This window comes from Vicugna pacos, chromosome 5 (genome assembly GCF_048564905.1).
Source record: "Vicugna pacos chromosome 5, VicPac4, whole genome shotgun sequence".
Lineage (NCBI taxonomy): Eukaryota > Metazoa > Chordata > Mammalia > Artiodactyla > Camelidae > Vicugna > Vicugna pacos.
Window position 1 is genome coordinate 49,746,360 of NC_132991.1, and position 18,501 is coordinate 49,764,860.

The 18,501-nt window shown below is 38.2% G+C and overlaps 1 protein-coding gene across 3 annotated transcripts in view; it reads left to right on the forward strand.

Annotated features, from left to right (window-relative positions):
- PLEKHA3 (pleckstrin homology domain containing A3) overlaps positions 1–15,768 on the forward strand; it is a 39,255-nt gene extending 23,487 nt beyond the window's left edge. Inside the window, exons 8-11 of one of the 3 annotated variants that reach the window (XR_012072700.1) lie at positions 769–924; positions 12,092–12,215; positions 14,764–14,884; positions 15,630–15,768. Coding sequence is in view for 2 of the 3 variants with exons in the window: in XM_072961232.1 (XP_072817333.1) it covers positions 769–896 (128 nt within the window). In the remaining variant the exon portion in view is untranslated. Of the gene's footprint in view, positions 1–768; positions 11,575–12,091; positions 12,216–14,763; positions 14,885–15,629 lie in introns of those variants that run through there. The other 2 variants (XM_072961232.1, XM_072961231.1) reach the window with 2 other exon arrangements.
- Positions 15,769–18,501: the final 2,733 nt, after the last annotated feature.

Genomic DNA, 18,501 nt, shown 5'->3' on the forward strand with positions numbered 1-18,501 from the left:
GAAACTGACTTAGTACTCTTTCTTAGAAAGTACATGTTTTGCAAATTGGCAATCTTAGTTGAAAGTCTATCTCAACATGTTCTTTTCCTTGAGAGATGTAGCTGCTTCTACTTTATATTAACTAGAGTTTTAAAATTTATGAAAGTAATAAATGTTTGTGTTAAATTCAAACAATATGTACATGTAAAATTGAACAGGACCATGCCAGTGTGTTTAATGTGTTCACTTGCAGCTGCAGTGGTAGTTTTGTGAGTTTGCTTTCCAAATGGAAATATGGCACCTTTCAGTGTGAGGTAGCTTGTCAGCTTTGCTCAGAAAGTCTTGTGAGGAAAAGAGCAAGATGTGTATTGGTCTTAGTTCTGTTATGTGATCTTAGGTTAAGCCTGTAACCTTTTTTGGTTTCCTTGCCTCGAAATGAGGAAGATACTAATGGCATTAAAATGATTAGGCTGGAAAAGCAGTCGTTAAGAAAGAGTAATTCAGTTCAGCAAATATTTGACTGCTCATTATGTGCCAGCCTTGGTTCTAGCAATTAACAAAAAAGTATCTCTACATCAGATAGTTTCATAATTTATCTCATGAACTCTAACATTTCTCCTTATGCTTGCCAGTAGTAGAAAAGTTAGAGTTTACTCTTTTTAAACAAATGATAAAATAATTAGCAGGAAGCTAAAGGAATTTCATGTTCCTGAATTGAAAATGTTCTTTCATGGAGGAGTGGAATTCATATTGATAGGATGTTTAACCTTTTAATCAATTTCTTAATAGGACCTGTTCACTGTTCAAGAAATACACTTAATGGAGATTTGGCATCATCAACCATTCCTGAAGAAAACAGACTTATGGCCAAAAAAAAATCTGAATCAGAAGATCCTCTTCCATCCTTCTCTTCCTGAGGAAACAGAAGTGTCCAACTTCCTTTAAGTATTGCTATGCAAAAGCTGCTGTAATTAAACTATGTTTTAGGGAGTAGTTTTTCCCTTAGGATTTCTCAGCACTTTATAGAATATTGTAAAACAAACAAACAAAAACAACCCACATACCTTTGAAGTGTATTTTATCTTTATATAGTTTATTTGCAAGAGTATTTTCCTAATAACTTCACAGTATGAATGTGCATCTTTTTTTTTTTTTTAAAAACAAATGATGGTGTAACATTTTGACATCCATAAGGACAAATGTAGATATTTTTCTAAAAAACTGTGAGGGACTGACAGCTTAGTCAGTGTGTATTGTAGCTTATAAACATGAAATCTTATAAACTTAAGGTTTCAGTTTGACAGAAGTGTGATATATATAACGTGTGCCATGGACCAAATGGTCACTTTACCCCAGCTGAAAATGAGTTTCGGTCGCAGCTTGATGGTGATTGTATTATATTCCTTTAAGCAAAAAGAAAACAGTTAATATTCAAAGTATTTTTAACCCAAATATCATGACATTGAGGATTTTTTAAAAACCAGACTGTGTTGTCCTTCATATATGAAGTTGACACTACTGACTTATCAATACCAAATGTTGGGTTAAAATACTTAATTTTTATTTATTTATTTTTCTGTTGCATCTAAAAGATGATTGCATCCTAACTTTTATGACCTGCCAAATTTAAGATATGTATACATTGTTATTTGCATTGTTCTAGAAAAGAGGTTAATGTTGTAGTGACCTTGCTCACTTCCACCAGAGAAATAAATGACTTGCAATGGAAGAGGATTTTAGTGCTTTTTTCCTAAAAATAGACATTAAGCTGCTATTGTAAGGTATTACTGTTTGCAGCTCTTTAGAATATCTAGACTTTTTTATTTATGAGTATTTATACAAAAAAAGGAATCTGTCAAGGTGACTGCTCTACATAACTTGAGAATGGCATTATTTAATTGAAGAACAAATAGCATTTTTTTGTCCATACCTATTGTCAGTGTTTGCTTTGTAAACTTTTTCAGTTCACTTTGGAGTGACAGTTTTGTCCAAGGTTTTGGATGAGGAGCACTTTAAAACAAACTGGTTTGGTGTTTTTAAGTTAATCATATGTTTAATAAATATGTAGTTTTTGCATTCAAACTCTTCATATAATACATTGTATTTTTTACATTTATTGATTGTCTAATCTTTTTCAAGTGTAAATATTCTTTGTTGCTTTGATTTTGTATGTATATTCAGACCTCATAGTAAACACACAAATGAGGCATATTTTTAGCTTTTTTGCCTGTGAGCTAGGAATAGTGTGACCTATTTCATTTTAAGTTTCTGTTACAAGTTTATGTGGGAATTTTTTAAAGAGTTAATATTTGGTATTTCCTTATTAAAGTAAACCTGTAATTAAAGGCTTTCTTCCTTAAGTTTAAATGGACATAAACAATCTATATACATTGATATACATTTAGATAAACTGTATGCTATTTAAAGTATTAGTGATTTTTAAATAGCACAGAGGTCATTAGGCAATATATATTAAGTGGAATCTTTTTTTGCTCGTATGTTGTATTTCATGTGTATAATTTGAGAGAAAAGAAGTTTGATAATGTAAGTTTTAATGTTGATTAAGTAATCAGATTTTTTGCTTCTATTTTTTTGTTTTTATTTTCTGTGGTAAGAACAAGTAGTTATTAGACCATGAAGGTCAAGGTGCTACTGATTGGGAGTTTTTCTTGAACCAGTACGTTTATACTGAAAACACTATAACAAAGCTTTTGAACTCATAGAAAATAAATCCATTTTCTGTTGCTTTATCAAAAAAGATGAGTTCCTGAACAGTTTCCTATAAATATTTTCTTAAATACAGTAGTCATTTCTGGTTCATACCATTTTTTTCTCTTTGAAACAGGTGCTCTGAACAAGTTTGTTACATTCCTAACCATGGCTTTTATTGTGACTGGAGCCACTTCTTTTCCCTTAGGAACCAACACATTTGTGAAATCCTTTTTTTTTTTAAACGGGAATATCAGTGTATCTTTAATTATATCTAGGGTTTGATCAGTGAGTTGGTAGCATGAAGCAATCTATAAAGCTTTAGAGAACCTTGAATTTTGAGGAACCCAGTGTATTTTCCAGTGTGCCTGATTTTTCTGAATTTTAAGAAGAAGATGAACCAAATAAGAACAATTTCATAACAATTTTAGCTTGTCAGGATTTTCTGTAATGTATAACTATTGATTGTTCTTGTTTTGCTTTATCTAGGCCATGGGGTTATTGAGAACTTTGGAGACTCTTGGTATATCAGATCTTCTGAGCAAAACCAGTGCTTGTTTTTCAAGTGCCTGGTTTGTGTTGTGTGAGAATTCAAGGCCTCTATGATTAAAACAACTTTGATAAGGATTCTTTTGTACATGGACCAAATTTGAACTTTGTTATATTGTGTTGAATTATTGTGTTAGTCTTTAATCAGGACAAGTCCAGAAATGGATGCTATTGCTTAAACTTAAATTCCAAGGCAGGGGATAAAGTATCTTCGTTTTGACAGTCGCCATGGAACCTTTCACCCTGAATTGTAGCTTTTCATTATGCATTATTACATGTAGTGTTTAGAAATTATCATAAGATCTCAGGAAGTATATCCTTGTAATATGTTAATATTACATTGCTGTTTGTACTGATTCCATGTACGTTATAATATCGTTAATTTGGATTTTACCAGTTCTTTACTTCTTTTATTAAATGAAGTGCCTCTGGGCCTGTCCTTTGGGCCTTGCTACTGCCACTTAGTGCAGAGGGAGTGTCCTGGTCTGTAAGAAAGCCTGGTGAGGCTGCAGGAGCTCCTTCGAGGAGGTCTCTCTGTGATGGCCCCGGTGGGTAAGTAATTGCAGCTGATAGTTGGGCTTCCTTCTCGTATCTTTCCAGTTCCACAGCCCTCCTTTCTCTGAATGCAACTGAATTTGTTTGAATAAGTTTGAATTCTTTTCTTTATTTTAAAAACTAACTTCCTTTTTACTAAAGTAATTCATACACATAGTTTAAAAAATCAAATAGCTTATAATGAGAAGTAGTAGCTCCCCCTCGCCCCAGCGTAGTGCTCCAGAGACACGCACTTTTAGCTCATAGTGGTTTGTCCTAGTATTTACCTTCCTATTTGAAAATAGGTTTTATTACTTTTTCTTGATTTGTCAGTTTTAGAAATGATTTTTTGAATTATGACTGGCAGGATTTACTTTTCTTATATCCTTACCTCCCGCATCCCTCCCAATGTAGATTAATCACAACTTTTTGTTAAATCAATAGATACAAATGTTTATCGATTATTTCCTATAATTTTTTCCTTTCTATTGGAAACTTATTTTTCCTGGAATTAATAATTGCCTGCTTTTAAAATTTGCTTAGTGTTTTAAGTGCCTGTCACAATGATTATCCAAAGGCTTAAATGCTGAAAAACATCAGATAATCTATCAATTCCTTTTTTTCCCCCTCTTTTTCCTTTAGGGACATTTCTTCTACACCCTCTTCATCTTCTGCCATCTGGACCATTGCTCTCCAGGCCCATGCATGGCTTGGTGGTCATTCTGGGACTCCCTTTGTTTTTCAGTCTCATGTTAAATCTCCTGTCTAGTGGATCCTTTCATAATTTACTGCACCTTTTTTTTTGCCAAATCACATCCACCACCAAAAACTTCTTGGGAAAAGATACATGAGAGATAAAGATTTTGAGGCTTTACAGGTCTGAAACTGTCTCTACTCTTGATTGGCTGGTAGTTTGGAATCTCTGTTGAAAATCATTTTCCCTCAGGATGTTAAAGGCAGTGCTCCACTGTCTTACAGCCTTCATGACTCCTGTGGAAATTCTGATACCGTTCTTTTTCATGGGACCTGTTTTTATGCTCGAAGCTTTTAAGAGCATCTCTTTACCCTTAGCGTCTCATGAGGATGTTGGTATCTTTGTTCATTCATGTTGATGGGTACTCGACTTGGTGGAATCTTTCAATTTACAGACTTGCCTACTTCAATTCTGGGAAACTTTTTGTGTTATCTTTTTGATAATTTTCTCTCCACTATTTTCTTCATCCTATTTTTTCTAGAATTGCTGTTATTTGAATGTTGGATTTCCCAGATTGATCTTCTGATTTTAAAAATCTTTCCTCACCAGTTGTTCTTTAAGTTTTTTTTTAATTGTTCTTTTTGTTTTCCTCCAGCTCTTGTGTTGAATTTTTTTTTTAGCTACATATTTTAATTTCTAAGACATCTTTTTTCTCTGTCCTTTTTTCATGAAGATGATTGTGGCTTTTTTTTCTCATGTCTTTCCTGTTTCTTGTGTTGTTTCTTGTGTTTTTTCCTGTTCTGTTTATTTGTTTTAGATTGTGTCTTCCATTCTGAAGCCTTTCTTAGAAAGTTGGGAAAGTCATCCATTCATATTAAGAATCAGGTACTAAAAAGCTAACTTCATAGTTCTTTATTTGTGGGCTAGGTTTATTAGTTATCTGCCTTCAGGCAGAGAGCTGGCCTGTTTTGTTGAAATTCCCTAAATTTCAAAGGAGGTCTTTTCTTTGGGGACATTCAGTTTCTTTAGAAAGAATTCCTGGGTTCTAGCAGTAGGGTAGGGAAAAAAGGGCTGAGGACCCCATAGTTTGTATGGTGGCTTTTACTTAATCTTTCAATTTTCAGCCTCTCTACGCCTTGTCCCACCCCACCCACCCTGGTCTTCCTCTGTGTTTGGTGACCTTCAGGTTCAGTTTCTCCTGGGGATGGAGGTTGGGGGTGGGTGGGTTGTCTGGCTGTGGAGAGTAGGGAGAGGACCTGGGGTCCATCTGCTCATTTTACAGACTTCTAGCCCTAATTTCAGACATGTGCCTCACTCTTTTTTTTTTGGTACTTGCTACTTCCAAGTCCTGAACTTGTTAGATATTTGGTTGGCTATATTTGTTGGCTTCTCCCTTTAGGGTACATAGGTTTTAACTTCTACTACTCTGCTAGGTTAGTTATCACACCTCCTTCTGGTTTTCATTTTTATAAACTCTGTTGAAGTCTCATGGCTATATAGTTGGTTCCCTTTGTGGATTAATATCACATAATATCCCTTTAATGTCTTCTTGGTGGGGTTTTGAAGGTAGAGAAAATAAATACATGTGATCAGTCTACCATAATTAACTGAAAGTCTAGATTTAAATTGTAACAGTGTGTAGAAAATAAAATTTCTTTAATCTTAATTCTGTAATTCATTCTTTCCATTCTCTAATGATTTTCAATTAATACGGTTTTACTGTACTACCTACCTCATAGGGTTGTTGTGAGGATTAGAAGAATCAATACATATGAAGCACTTAGAACAGTGCCTGGCACATAGTGTGTGTTAATAAGTATTAGCTATTATTAACATTGTTACCATTATTATTATTACTGCTATCACTCTTAATTTAGTAACCCATTTAGGCCTGAATAAAAAATGTTTTCACCAAAGGAAAAATTATTGATACATGGGAAAGTCTAGTGTTTGATATTTTTGACTTTATATTTAACTAGACTTCACATGAAATATTCAGATGTAAGGTGTTATCTGAGACACATGAAAGCCTTAAAAATCCAATCAGTAACAGTTACTCTAAAAGTGTTTAAAAGTGTATGGTGACAATTTTGATGTGCTTTTAAGTTTTACTGGTATTGTGTTCTATTTTAATTATCTAAATGTGAAGTATAGGAAACAAAATAATGGAGATGTCTATTATGCCTTACAGCCAGGAGATGTGATACTTTTTGAATATATAGAGTATAGAAGTAGAGAAATAGTGGACTCCAGTCTCTGCATCAATGACCTTGTGAATGTTGGTACACACTTTCAGAAAATGTGAACTTACATGAAGCAGAATGCCTACATTTGCTCAATTATTTTAATTATCTTGGTTGTGTCCGAGTTAAGAGTGTATGGTAACGCTGAATTATAACTCTTAGAGGTGAAATGTGAGAAGGTGCTCACACTACTCTTCTTAAGGATAGTGAGTTGCATACTTTGGGGGAGGGGATTTTTATTTGTAAGGAGACTTGCATTCTTTCTCATTAAAGTAGAGTCCTGTGGTTGTGACAAATGGCTGTAAATATCAATACCACTAGGCATGAGAAGTTTTTCTACAAAAGAAATGGCCAGTTGCTTTGTGTGAATAAACCTCTTTGCATATTACCAGGATAATTTTGGTGGGATAGATGACAGGTAGACATGGCTGTGGTGAATCAGTGCCTGCTGTGAGCTTGATGCTGGCATTTCCCCCTTCCCTAGGTATGAATATATTGTCTTTACTGTGTCCCTTTGTTATTTGCCTTGATATTGCATCTCTGGAACTTTCATGCCTACATCTTTGGAGCCCCTTCTCCAAACGCAGCAACTAATCTAGTATACTTTCATAGGAATTTCCCCTTTCTGTCCCATAATGTGCTTTTCTTCCCCCAAATAGTCTTTTTTTGGTCTCTTTGATAATAAAATGCTTACTTACTGTGGGCCACTTGCTTTAACTTATTTTAGCCTCATAACAAAGGTGTTAAAGTACAAGAATATAAGAACCACCAGGATACACAGAACCAGGATTAATTCACATGTGATTGATTAGAATGATAAATATTTTACCATATCCTGAAATACTAGGTGTTTAATTTACCTCTCCAATTAGTATTTTAGTTAATATGCTTCTGGACTAGTGTTAGTTGCTGAATAAATAACTAACACAGAATTTATAAAACCGAGAATTAATGGAAGGGAGGATTAAGTTTGGATTAATTGTGATAGATAAAACAAGTGAATTAATGTACAAATTAAACAATTCCTTTGACATCAGTGAGGGCTAATGTATTCAGAATATCAAAGATGAGTAAAAGGTATGACTTTGTAATGAATTTTCTCCTTAGTTTTATTCTGTCAGAGTGAGAGGAAGATGTTGCTGATGATCTTTGTGCCTTTGAAAGTTGTCACAAAGACTATTTTACCCACTTAAATCTCAATATAAAGTCTATTACCAGATTTGGTGGCATGGGGACAGTTAGGGACAAAAGAGAGAGAACAGCATGAAGGGATCCGTGGTCGCCAGGAGCTACGCCACACACTCTTCTTTGCCAGCCTCTCTAGGTGTCAGTGGGCAGAGGTCATCTTGGATGAGACGTAGCAGTGTAGGAGTGACGAGTAATGACTTATGTGTAATGAAAGGAGGGGTTCTGGGAAAGCGTTTCAGTTCTACTCACTGCTGTCGTCTCTCTCCCGGCACTCTGGACGTCAGACTCTGAGAGAGCTGGGTTATTTCCCACCCGTCCTCTAGTTTTTTAAAACAGTACCTGAATATATTCTCTTCATTAAGTAATCATTTGGACAATATGAACAAAGTGAAAGTTCATCTTGACACCCCCACTCTTGCAGGGATAACCACTCTTCTGGTGTGTATTCCAGAACGTTCCTCTGTGCATTGACTTATTTTACGTAAGCATACATCTCAGTTGTTCATATCAGCTCATCCAAAGCCAGGTGGTTAAATAAACAGTGGCACATCTATGTCATGCATCGGGAAATCTATGTGAAGAGATGACTCTGTATCTCTTTACAAGTGTTTCTTATGTGTGACATAGAATAATTCTGACCTATACCATTGTTGACCTGGCAGGCATTCTAGCTGTTTTATTTTTTTAATTCCTCTATGCAAGGAACTGTGAATTGATTGCTTTTTCTAGATAGCTAGAATGAGGCCATTTTCTTTTGAAAGACAATCCTGCAGTTTATAGTGCTTTTCTTTAATTCTGTGTGTGCATGCAGTTTTGTATGCACGGTTTCTTGGTTGTGGACAATGCAAATTGAAATCGTTTTGTTTTGAGATATAGCTTTATGTTTAGTTTTACAATTGAACTTTACAAGTTAAGCTACAAAGGATAAAATAAGTTTGCTATAGCAGCCACCATGACCTGGTCAAAATAAGAGTTGTGCAATCAAAAGTGTGGCCTAGAGACTAAAGGTTAAGCATCCAGATGTCTGTCTTGGAATGTATATATGACTACATGATTAAAAACCTTCATTTGACAAATTTATATGGTAAATGAGCATCCAATAAATACCTTTTAAGTCTTGCCACCAGAATCTGACTCTGTACTTGAATTAAATAGGAAATATCTATACTGTGCCCTTTTCCTTTGGCATTTGTGGTTGCTGGGTATCTAGGTGTTTCAGCACGCCTTCAGCATTGCACACCCAGATGATTGCTCCTTGCCATTACGCTCCCATCTTGGGGAGGCCTTAGAATACAAGTCACATATACAGCTCCTATTTGACTTTATTTTGTTTTCTTGTTTTGCAATTGTTGGCCAGAGAGAAGGGTATGGCAGTAGGTACCTGTGGTTTAACATCGTGACTGTGGTTGGCACCCTGTCTTTTTGGGTTTTGTTTCCTTCTGTGCCAGCTCTGCTCAGTTAGTTGTGGCTTCTGGGGATTCTGAATTCGAGGCCAGGATCCGCAGGGAGTGACTGACTTACTTGATTTGCGATGTCTGCCGTGGGCTTGGTGAGAGGGTGTGGGAATGGTGGCAAGAATGTTCTGTCACCCAGAATATAGAGCAGTGATTATGGTTTGACTTTGCATAACTGCTAGATTATGTTTTTAAGCATTGACAATAGACAAAGGTGAACAACTCATAATTTATTACCTGTTTTCAGTTTCCACTGTCACATGAGGAAGAACTTAGCCATATGTATATATTTTTAAATGGAAACAAAAATACCCCACCACCTCTCTATTCAGGCCAAGTGTACACATGGGCGTGTATAATGCACACTGTTCACTTACTAGCAGTGCCTTTGTGAATTTGAAGACCTTTGCAACCTTGAATGGCGCTCAGGAAAAACTTTTAGCTATACTTTTAAAAAACTTTAAAAAGTATGAGTTTGGGAAATGAAATTCAATAGCAGACCAGTGCTTTGCATAAGTCATCTTTTGAATTTAGATCACCCTTAGTCATCGCTTGAGAGAAGAGTTTTAGTTCCTTTGTGGGCTTGTGTAAGTAGCAAACCTCCTTAGAGAGATGAGTTGCCCTTCTTTTCTCCTAGAAGTGTTTTAAAAATATAGGCCTTTCGGGGAGTGGGGGAGATGTACAGATTGCAAGTTTTCTTTCTTGCTTTTGTGAATCAGGCTCAGTTGGCCACACAGTGTCCTTAAATTTATCTTGAGTCATGAAGCCTGGCAAAATGTACCTGCCAGTGACCTATCGTTTTTTGTCCTCATAACAGTCTCTTTTCTGGGGGCACACGAGGCTTCTTCAACTGTAATATTTGCATCTGTCACTTTCAGATTTGACACCTGCAGGTGTTTTTCTTTCTTTTGAGGGGTAGTATGAAGGGAGTAAGGGAATGGATATAATTTTAGATGATGTTTTTAAGTCCAAGTTCTCTACTAGCATGATCTAGAGAAAAATAAGACTCACTGTGATTTTTTTTTTAACCCTGTGTTACTCAAAATTCTGTATGTTATCTCCACCTTCCCTATTTACCAGCTCTGAAGAAATCATGGTTATACATTATAAAAATCATGGTTGAATGTTACTAAAGTCATGATTGAATGTTAAGTTTCTAAGAGCTTTCCAATATTATCTGTAATTAGCCAAAGAGATAGTCATATGAATTTTCAATTCTAAGTCCTTTTTTTCCTGTCTTATTCATTTTCTCATTTTCTCTATTTTTAATGGCCCAGACAAAATAGTTTCTTTTTTTAAGAAATTGAGGTATAATTGACACATAACATCATATTAGTTGCAGTATTTGATATTTGTAATTGTTTCTCCAGTTTTGAATGCTGATTATAGAGTCCCTCAAAATAGCCTCCTCAGTGTCTGTATTTGGTGGACTGTTTTGGAAAAGAATCACTTGGGAAGGGTAGGGAGTTATAGGGGGCATCTAAATTTAGGATAGGTTATATATTTATTCACCTCTTAAAAAATTTTGTTCAGTCAATATTCATTGACCGCTTGCTAAGTGCTACGTTGTGAATATTCCTCTTTGCTTTCTAATTCTCCCTTGCACTTAAAACTCACGCTTTACTTTTAATTGTTTAGATAAATTGACCATCTTAACTGTAGTTGGCTTCCTGAATTTTCACTTTTTTAAGTTAACTAGTTGAATAGTATTAATTATTCACATTTGCATACCAACGTAAATAAGCAAGCATTAGAAAGTATGATTCTTTTAAAATAGCTTTTTCTTTGTGTGTATAAATATTACTGAAAACAAACACATGATTTTTTTTTCCTTTTAAATGTCTTTATTAGTTGTAACTAATACATATAACGTTTCTTGCAACAAGAGTTTATGGGTATTTAAATGTAACTTCAGAAGTTAAATAAATTGGAAATATTGAAATTGATAGGAAAGCTAGTCTCTAAATAAACCTAGTAACCTAATAGCAAAAATGGCTTTAGATTGGTATAATAAAGCACTTTAGTTTTGAAAAAATTTCAGAATAGGGTTTTTAATCCTGGGGAAAAATAAACTTCATTAAAAAATATATGTATAAGTATTTTGTAAGTATTCTTTTTTTCTCTTCCAAATGCCAAAAGGTGTAATCTATATTTTTGTTGTGAAAATCCTGCCTGTTTAAAGTATTGTAGCAATTTTATAATCAATAAAACTGAGCCATGTCAACAGTGTGGGGGAAAATGTTTAATAAATTTGCCATGTCACTAAGAAAACTTTTGAAGGTTTAAGGAAGGGTAAATCTTTGCATATATATGACAACTGACTTGCTGCATACTTAAATGTAAAATTTGATTGGCTAAACTAAAGTTAGTGCTGTGATGTGAGAAAAGATATTAGGAGAAAAACAGTTCACCTTTAAATGAAAACATTAAATGGATCACTTTATTTGGCGAGATCAGGGGTTCTCCACCTTGGCTGTACATTAGAAATCCCCAGGAGCTTTTAAACTTCCTGATGCCTAGGTTGACCTAGACCAATTACAGAAGAATCTTTGGGCATGAGATCCAGTTACCAGTATTTTTTAAAGCTCCCCAGTAATTCCAATAGATAGCCGAGGTTGAGAACCACTGAGCTAGGTGGAAACTCCTACTCTTGATGGTTGCATTTCAGAAGAGGTATATATAGAGAGCATTAAAGTTTGGGATCATCATTTAACTGTCTAAAAGGTCAAACATTTTTCCAGGTCCTTCTTAGCACGGTCTGAGGATCATCAGCATTGGCTTCAGGGATTGAGTTAGAAATGCAGAATCTCAAGTCCTCACCCTAGATGTGCTGAACCAGATTCTGGATTTGGACAAGACCTCCAGGTGATCTCTGTGCACTTTAAAGTTTGAGAAGCACTGTTGGAGGTGATATTCGAGTAAATGTTGGTCTTGATATACGTGGCCTTTTGCTTTTCTCTCTGGTTTTCTGTCCTAAGCAAGTTGTGACATTTTCATACCAGGTTGGAAAGTGAAACTCGTACTGTGTGCTCATGTCAGCAGGTTAATAGCTAGAGATGGTTTTCTGATCTAGAGCACATGTGAAGAGAACAACCAGCAAGCACTATCACCATCACCATCAAATTCCTCTCTCCTAAGATAGGGAAAGAGAAAGGAGCTTAAAGAATGGTCACCAGGCTGAAGGCCGTGCTCTTTCAGTCCCTTCTAGCAGCTGCCTGTGTATTAAGGAATAACAAAGAGTATAGTCCTTGTAAGGATACTTCCTCATTCATACCATTATTCTGAGAATTCTTCTTTGAAAAAGAAAGAAATTTAAGTAAAAAATGTACTCATCTTAGTCTCAAACTGAAATGAATAAAACCAAGTCATCCAAGTTCTCTGAAATAATATCTACCCAGCTCCCAATTTTCAGAAACTTCTATCATGGCCACAGTCCCCTGTCTTAAACATTCTAGGTTCCCCTCTGTCTCAGCACCCACTCGGAATCCAGCTGATTGTTTTGTCAGGATACCTCCTTCCTGTAGGTTGGAAAAGTTCTTTTCTATTGTCTTTAGGGCCCATAACATTGTTTCCACAAAGCTTTGCCTCTCCCACCCCTGTTCCCATGACATCTGGGTCAGATAAGCACCCTATTTCCTGGCTCTAGTGCAGATGCCAATAGAAGGTTCAGCATTTCTGGCCTTAGCTTTCTGAGAAGAGGAATTGACTCTGCAGGGCCTTTTTATAGGAAGTGACCTGAAAGGATTTTGTTGTCTACCCTGGAATTGAAATGACCTGGAAGTAGGACAGAGCCTTCTCCTCTCTAAACACTCTTGCCCTCTTACCTCCAGCAGGTTTGATTTTTGCAGTTGTGAAGTAGTGGCAGGACCACAGTGATAAGAACGGACCTCTGGCTTCTAGATCCAGTTCTGCTACTAGCTGAATTTGGCACGTTATCCGAAAACCCTGGATCTCAGTGTTCTCCACTTCCTCCTTTCCTTCTGGTAGCTCTCTTGAGGAGGCCTCAATCTTCTCCTGATAATGGTCCTTCTGTTTATCAGGACAGGGCATCTCAGTCTCCCTTCTGATCTTGGCCTGATGGGCCTGTTGGTGTCCCTTCTCTCCAGCTTCTTTGAGTTGTTCTTGGCAGGTATCAACAAAGCGCTGACTTCATTCATGTGTTACAACTGTAGGGAAGAATTCAGCCCCCATGTTTCTCTCTGAGGCTGAGACTGGTGTCAGACAGTGTGCTCTCAACATCCACGAGATTTCCTCTATAACTCAGAGCATTTGTCCCTACTGTAACCTTAGGAAGGAGCATTTGTTTTGAGGGCTTTTAGATGAGCACAGTCAGCCCTCTGTATCCATGGGTTCCACATCCCTGGATTCAACCAACAGTGGATAGAAAATACTTGGAAAAAAAAATTCCAGAAGGTTTCAAAAAGCAAAACTTGAATTTGTTGCACCAGAAACTATTTACATAGCATTTACATTGTTTTAGGCATTATAAGTAATCTAGAGATGATTTAAAGTATACAGGAGGATGTGCTTTGGTTCTGTGCAAATACTGCGCTATTTTATATAGAGAACTTGAGCATCCACAGATTTTGATACCACTGGGGTCCTGGACCCAGTCCCCCACAGATACTGAGGGACGATTGTCCACAACACGAGGCTTGTTAACAGCGGCCCCTCCTGGCTGCTTAAGGAAAGGAATGCTGAGCATCAGAGCTGTGTGGAAGAAGTTCCCAAAGTGGGGTTTATCGCTGCCTCTTTTTAGGGAAGCTGTGTGTAGACGCTGCCTAGATGGCTTGGGCATCTACCGGCCTGTTTCCCCTCTGAAACATGCAGGGCAGTATTTCTTAAACTTTTTGAATCACTGTCATCTTTAAAAATGAAATGAAACTAGGGATCATGTCCCTTTAAAAAAAGGGGGGAGGGGGAATGCAGAATGCAAGGAGTTCATGTACCCCTAAAGATTCTAGGTTAAGCATGATTTCAGGTTTGGAATCCTGACTTTTAGGACATGCTATCTTTCGCAGTGATTTCCTGACAGATGGGAAAGCAGTGGCGTATCTGCCCACTTCTCTTACCTGCTTCCCACCTTTTCTTAAAATGAAGCCCTGCCTCTCACCTCCAGCCCTTCAGAGTTCCTTTACACTCTTATTAACGCTTTTTTCTACTTTTTTGAATGTATCCTACTCTCCTCATCCCAGACATCTGCATGTGCAAGACTCCTCTGCTTGGAAGCTCTGCCTTATCTCCTTAGCTCACCCCACCCTTCAGGTCACAGCTTTTATGTGTAACTTCCTCTAACCTGACTGTTTCCCAATTCTCTCTCTGGATCAGATGCCCCAGCAGCGTGAGCAGTGTGCTCTTAGACACCTTGGACTTTTTTTTTTTTTTAATCCTAACACTTAATTTCATTTCTTAGGTGATATCCAGTTCCTCCCCAGGATCTAATCCTCTTCACACCTTACATGTTTTCACCTACAGTAGCCGGTATCATCCTGCATCACATGTAGTGGTACCAATGAAAGCAGTTCCATCACCAAGTAAGTTCAGGGGGCACTGTATCGCCTCTTGGGGGATCACAACATATACTAGCTCATTGAAGGCTCTGAGAAGTCCTGCATAAAGAAGTATAATTACCTAAATCCTAAGTTTCTTTGGCTGTGGGACAATTTTCCCACAACATCTACCAACATGTCAAGGAAGAGTTTGGGAAATATTGACCCAGATATACCAAAAGGCATAAAACTGTTTTTATAACAGACTAAAAATTGATGGGCAAATCTGTTTTCAAAAGGCCTATTACAAGGAAGCCGGGGTTTTCTCAGCCTGAATTTCTCAAAATTATACTTGTGGCAAAATAAACAAATATAAATTACTTTCTCTTCCTGGAGCACAACCATAAAACATTCTTGAATCAGTCACCATGGAGACTGTCATTTAACTTATTATTTTACTAACTGTATTCTGATTTCCCTATCTCCCTGCCTCTACATGGTTCATCTATATAATCAGCTCCTACTGGTTAGAGATGATAAATTCATCTTTTGAGAAATCCCATCAAAACACTTCTTATAATGATCTGTTGTCTCCTGCTCATCATGTCTAGTGTTATGGGTTGAATTCTGTCCTCACCCCGCAAAGATTTGTTGGAGTCCCAACCCCCAGTACCTCAGGATGTGGCCTTATTTTGAGGCAGTCTTTACAGATAATACACAGATAATAAAGTTAAAATGAGGTAAAACTAGGGTGAATCCTAATCTGATATGCTGATGTCCTTCTAAACAGGTGAAATTTGGACCTAGAGGCTTGCAGGGAGAACACTGAACATGGAGTTGGTCATCTACAAGTCAAGCAGAGAGGCCTGGAACAGATCCTTCCCTAAAAGCCCTCAGGAGGAACCAATCCTACTGATGCTTTCATTTCATTTTGGACTTCTAGCCTTTCTGTGTGTAAGCTGCCTCCCTGCCCCCACCGCCACCCTGCCCGGTCTGTGGTACTTTGTTCCAGCAACCCTAGCAAACCAAATACATGTAGTGATCATGAGTGTGGCCTGTCCTAGGCTCCCTGTACAATGCTGCTTCTCTGGTCCCTAAAGTCAATGTTATTTTCCACGGTAGTCCCTAATATAATGATTGCTGGTGTTTACCAGGTGTTGTACCAGCACTGCTCTAGGGGTTCCACACGTAGCAATTTGTTTAATCCTCACAAAACCTGTGAGGTTGATGCTGTTGTTATTCCTGTTTTACGGATGAGAATATCAAAGGATGGAGGCGGCCAGTAACGTGTGCCAGGTAACAACAGTAGCAATAGCAGATCCTAGATTTGAATTGGTAGTCTGGGTTTTGAGCGCGGATGTGTAATTCCTACATTATGCTCCTTTTCAATGTGGCCATGTGTGGGGTTTATAAAATAGGAAGGACTCAGCAAAAAAGAGGGGCAGGGTGAGTGACTATTCCTCACAGGTTTTGGGGATTGGGTGGATTGAACGAGGCAAAAGGCACCGGCTTTCTCCTCTCTGTCGTCCCCTGCCAACTAGGGGTGAGAAAAGCTGGTCTGAATCGTTAATGCCAAGATGCTGGGAAGCCACTCCTGGGGTTGCAGTAGGTGAGGCGGGATTGAGCAGGAAACCCCACCCACCCTCGTCGGGCGAGCACGGTTCTTGGAGGGGCTGGGGGAAGGAGGCTGGCTGGTAAACACGGGAAGGGGTTCTTGTTCCAGCTGGAGTGCCTCTGAAGGCCCTCCCAGGATCCTCCGCACACAGTCGTCTCAGGTGCGAGCACTTGGCCACACCTGCTGCTTTCCGAGGCCGTGCGCTGTCGCTAATACGTCAGAAGAAGGCGGGCCCTGCGGAAGTCAGGTCCTGCCTTTAGCACGGAGTTCCTTGGCTGGAAAGATCGCAGCCCCTCCCTCTGTCCCCGGCCCGAACTGCCTCTCAGGGTTTGGGAGCTGCAACACCGGCAAGTGAGGAATCCTGTCAGCCTCAGAATTCTCAGCGGCACGGACGGGACCTGGCCACGCGTGGGACGCGTTAGAGGGTTAGTCTGTCAGAGCTGGGAGTCGCCCCCAGGACCCACCCAGGACTCACTCGCCCTCCTGCCTCTCTCGTTTTAAGGTAAGAACAGGCATTTCAAGTTGTTTGATGGTGAAGTGGGTGCTGTTGGTGCCGCCCAGTTCCAGGTTGTTTTCTGGACCCGGTTTCTTGACTCGGCTGTTTGGCTGCCCTAGTTTGCAGAAGTTGCTCCGGCCAAGGGGTGCCCCCCTCACTTGAGGGGTTATTTCCCACTCCCCGTCCCCACCCCCACAAGCTCACAGCCTGTAGCCACAGACTGGCAGATAAGGGAGACAAAAGGTCAGCGCCTTTGCTCCCAGGTGGAACCAATTCTGGTACAATTTGTGCTCCCTGCGGGATGGGGCTGAAGCTCCTGCTGAGACTACATTCTTGCTTAGCTTTTCCCTCTGCTCTGCTTCTCTCACTCCCTTTTTCCTCGGAGCAGCCCCTCAAAAAATTACTTTATATGAGAGCCCCTGTCTTAGGCTCTGCTTTTAGGGAATCTGACTTAAGACAGAATACTCGCTGAATACATTAATGAAGACCCAAGATCTTTGGGGACTAAGAATTGACTATATATTTGCTTTGGCCACTTGGACTTACATTTAGGAGGTAATTGTACTTAATTTGTAACTTAGGCTTATATTTAAAAGGTAACGTAGGCAAAGAATCAATTTTACAAGTTTACAATTACGATTATTTGAGGTGGATAAATGCAGATTTTTCTGGTACTGTTTCATTATCTTTTTTTTAAAGTTTTTTTTAAAAAGCTCAGTTGTTTCTTAAAAAGCATGGTACTATTTAAAGCGAGTTGTCTAGTTTTGCGGACTTCTGTTCTGTTTGGAGCTGTAACAGTCAATAACAGATTCAGTAGCACAACTGATCATTTTCCCTGAAGTTGTCATTTTCCCTTCTACACTCTTTGTCGGGCAGGGTCTTGTATCATCTTGCTCATCTTTGAGTTGCTGTCTAGCCCAAAATAATTGTGAATTGTAGAGGTTTAGTATCTTTGGATTTGGTTGAATCAGCTCCCATGAAAATATTTTTCTGGATAATAAATTTAGAAGGTTTAATTTGTTATTTTGGGGGACTTTTCTTAATTTGGGGGGATAAATTTATCCATGAGAATATCTGCGCTTTAAAAAGTTGTTGAATACATTCAACAGAATCATTTAAATATTAGCTCTAAAGAACTTATTAACCTGAGTTGCTTTATCTCATCTGTGATCATTTCTGTGATTTGCAAAGGGACATACCTCCCCAACCCCAGAATTCACAGAAAACAACCGATCACACATTTTGAGGTGCAGATAGCTTGCTTTATTTTGTTGTTACTATCTCAAGGAGGTCCAACAATTATAACTAACAATTGAATTTAAACCTGCATAAAAGAACTACATCAAATTGATATTTTGGGCAGTTAGTAATATTGTTTTTTAATTTCACGACAGCTTTATTTTGTTGTTCTTTGTTTTCTGCTGTGGCTCATTGCTTAGTTGCCCCGGTTTCTCTGGTATAATTTAAATTTAGAGCTACCACACGAAGGCGTTGGCTGCACCCCGGGACCTCCAAGAGTTGGCACTGCTCCGGCATAGGAATACTTGAATA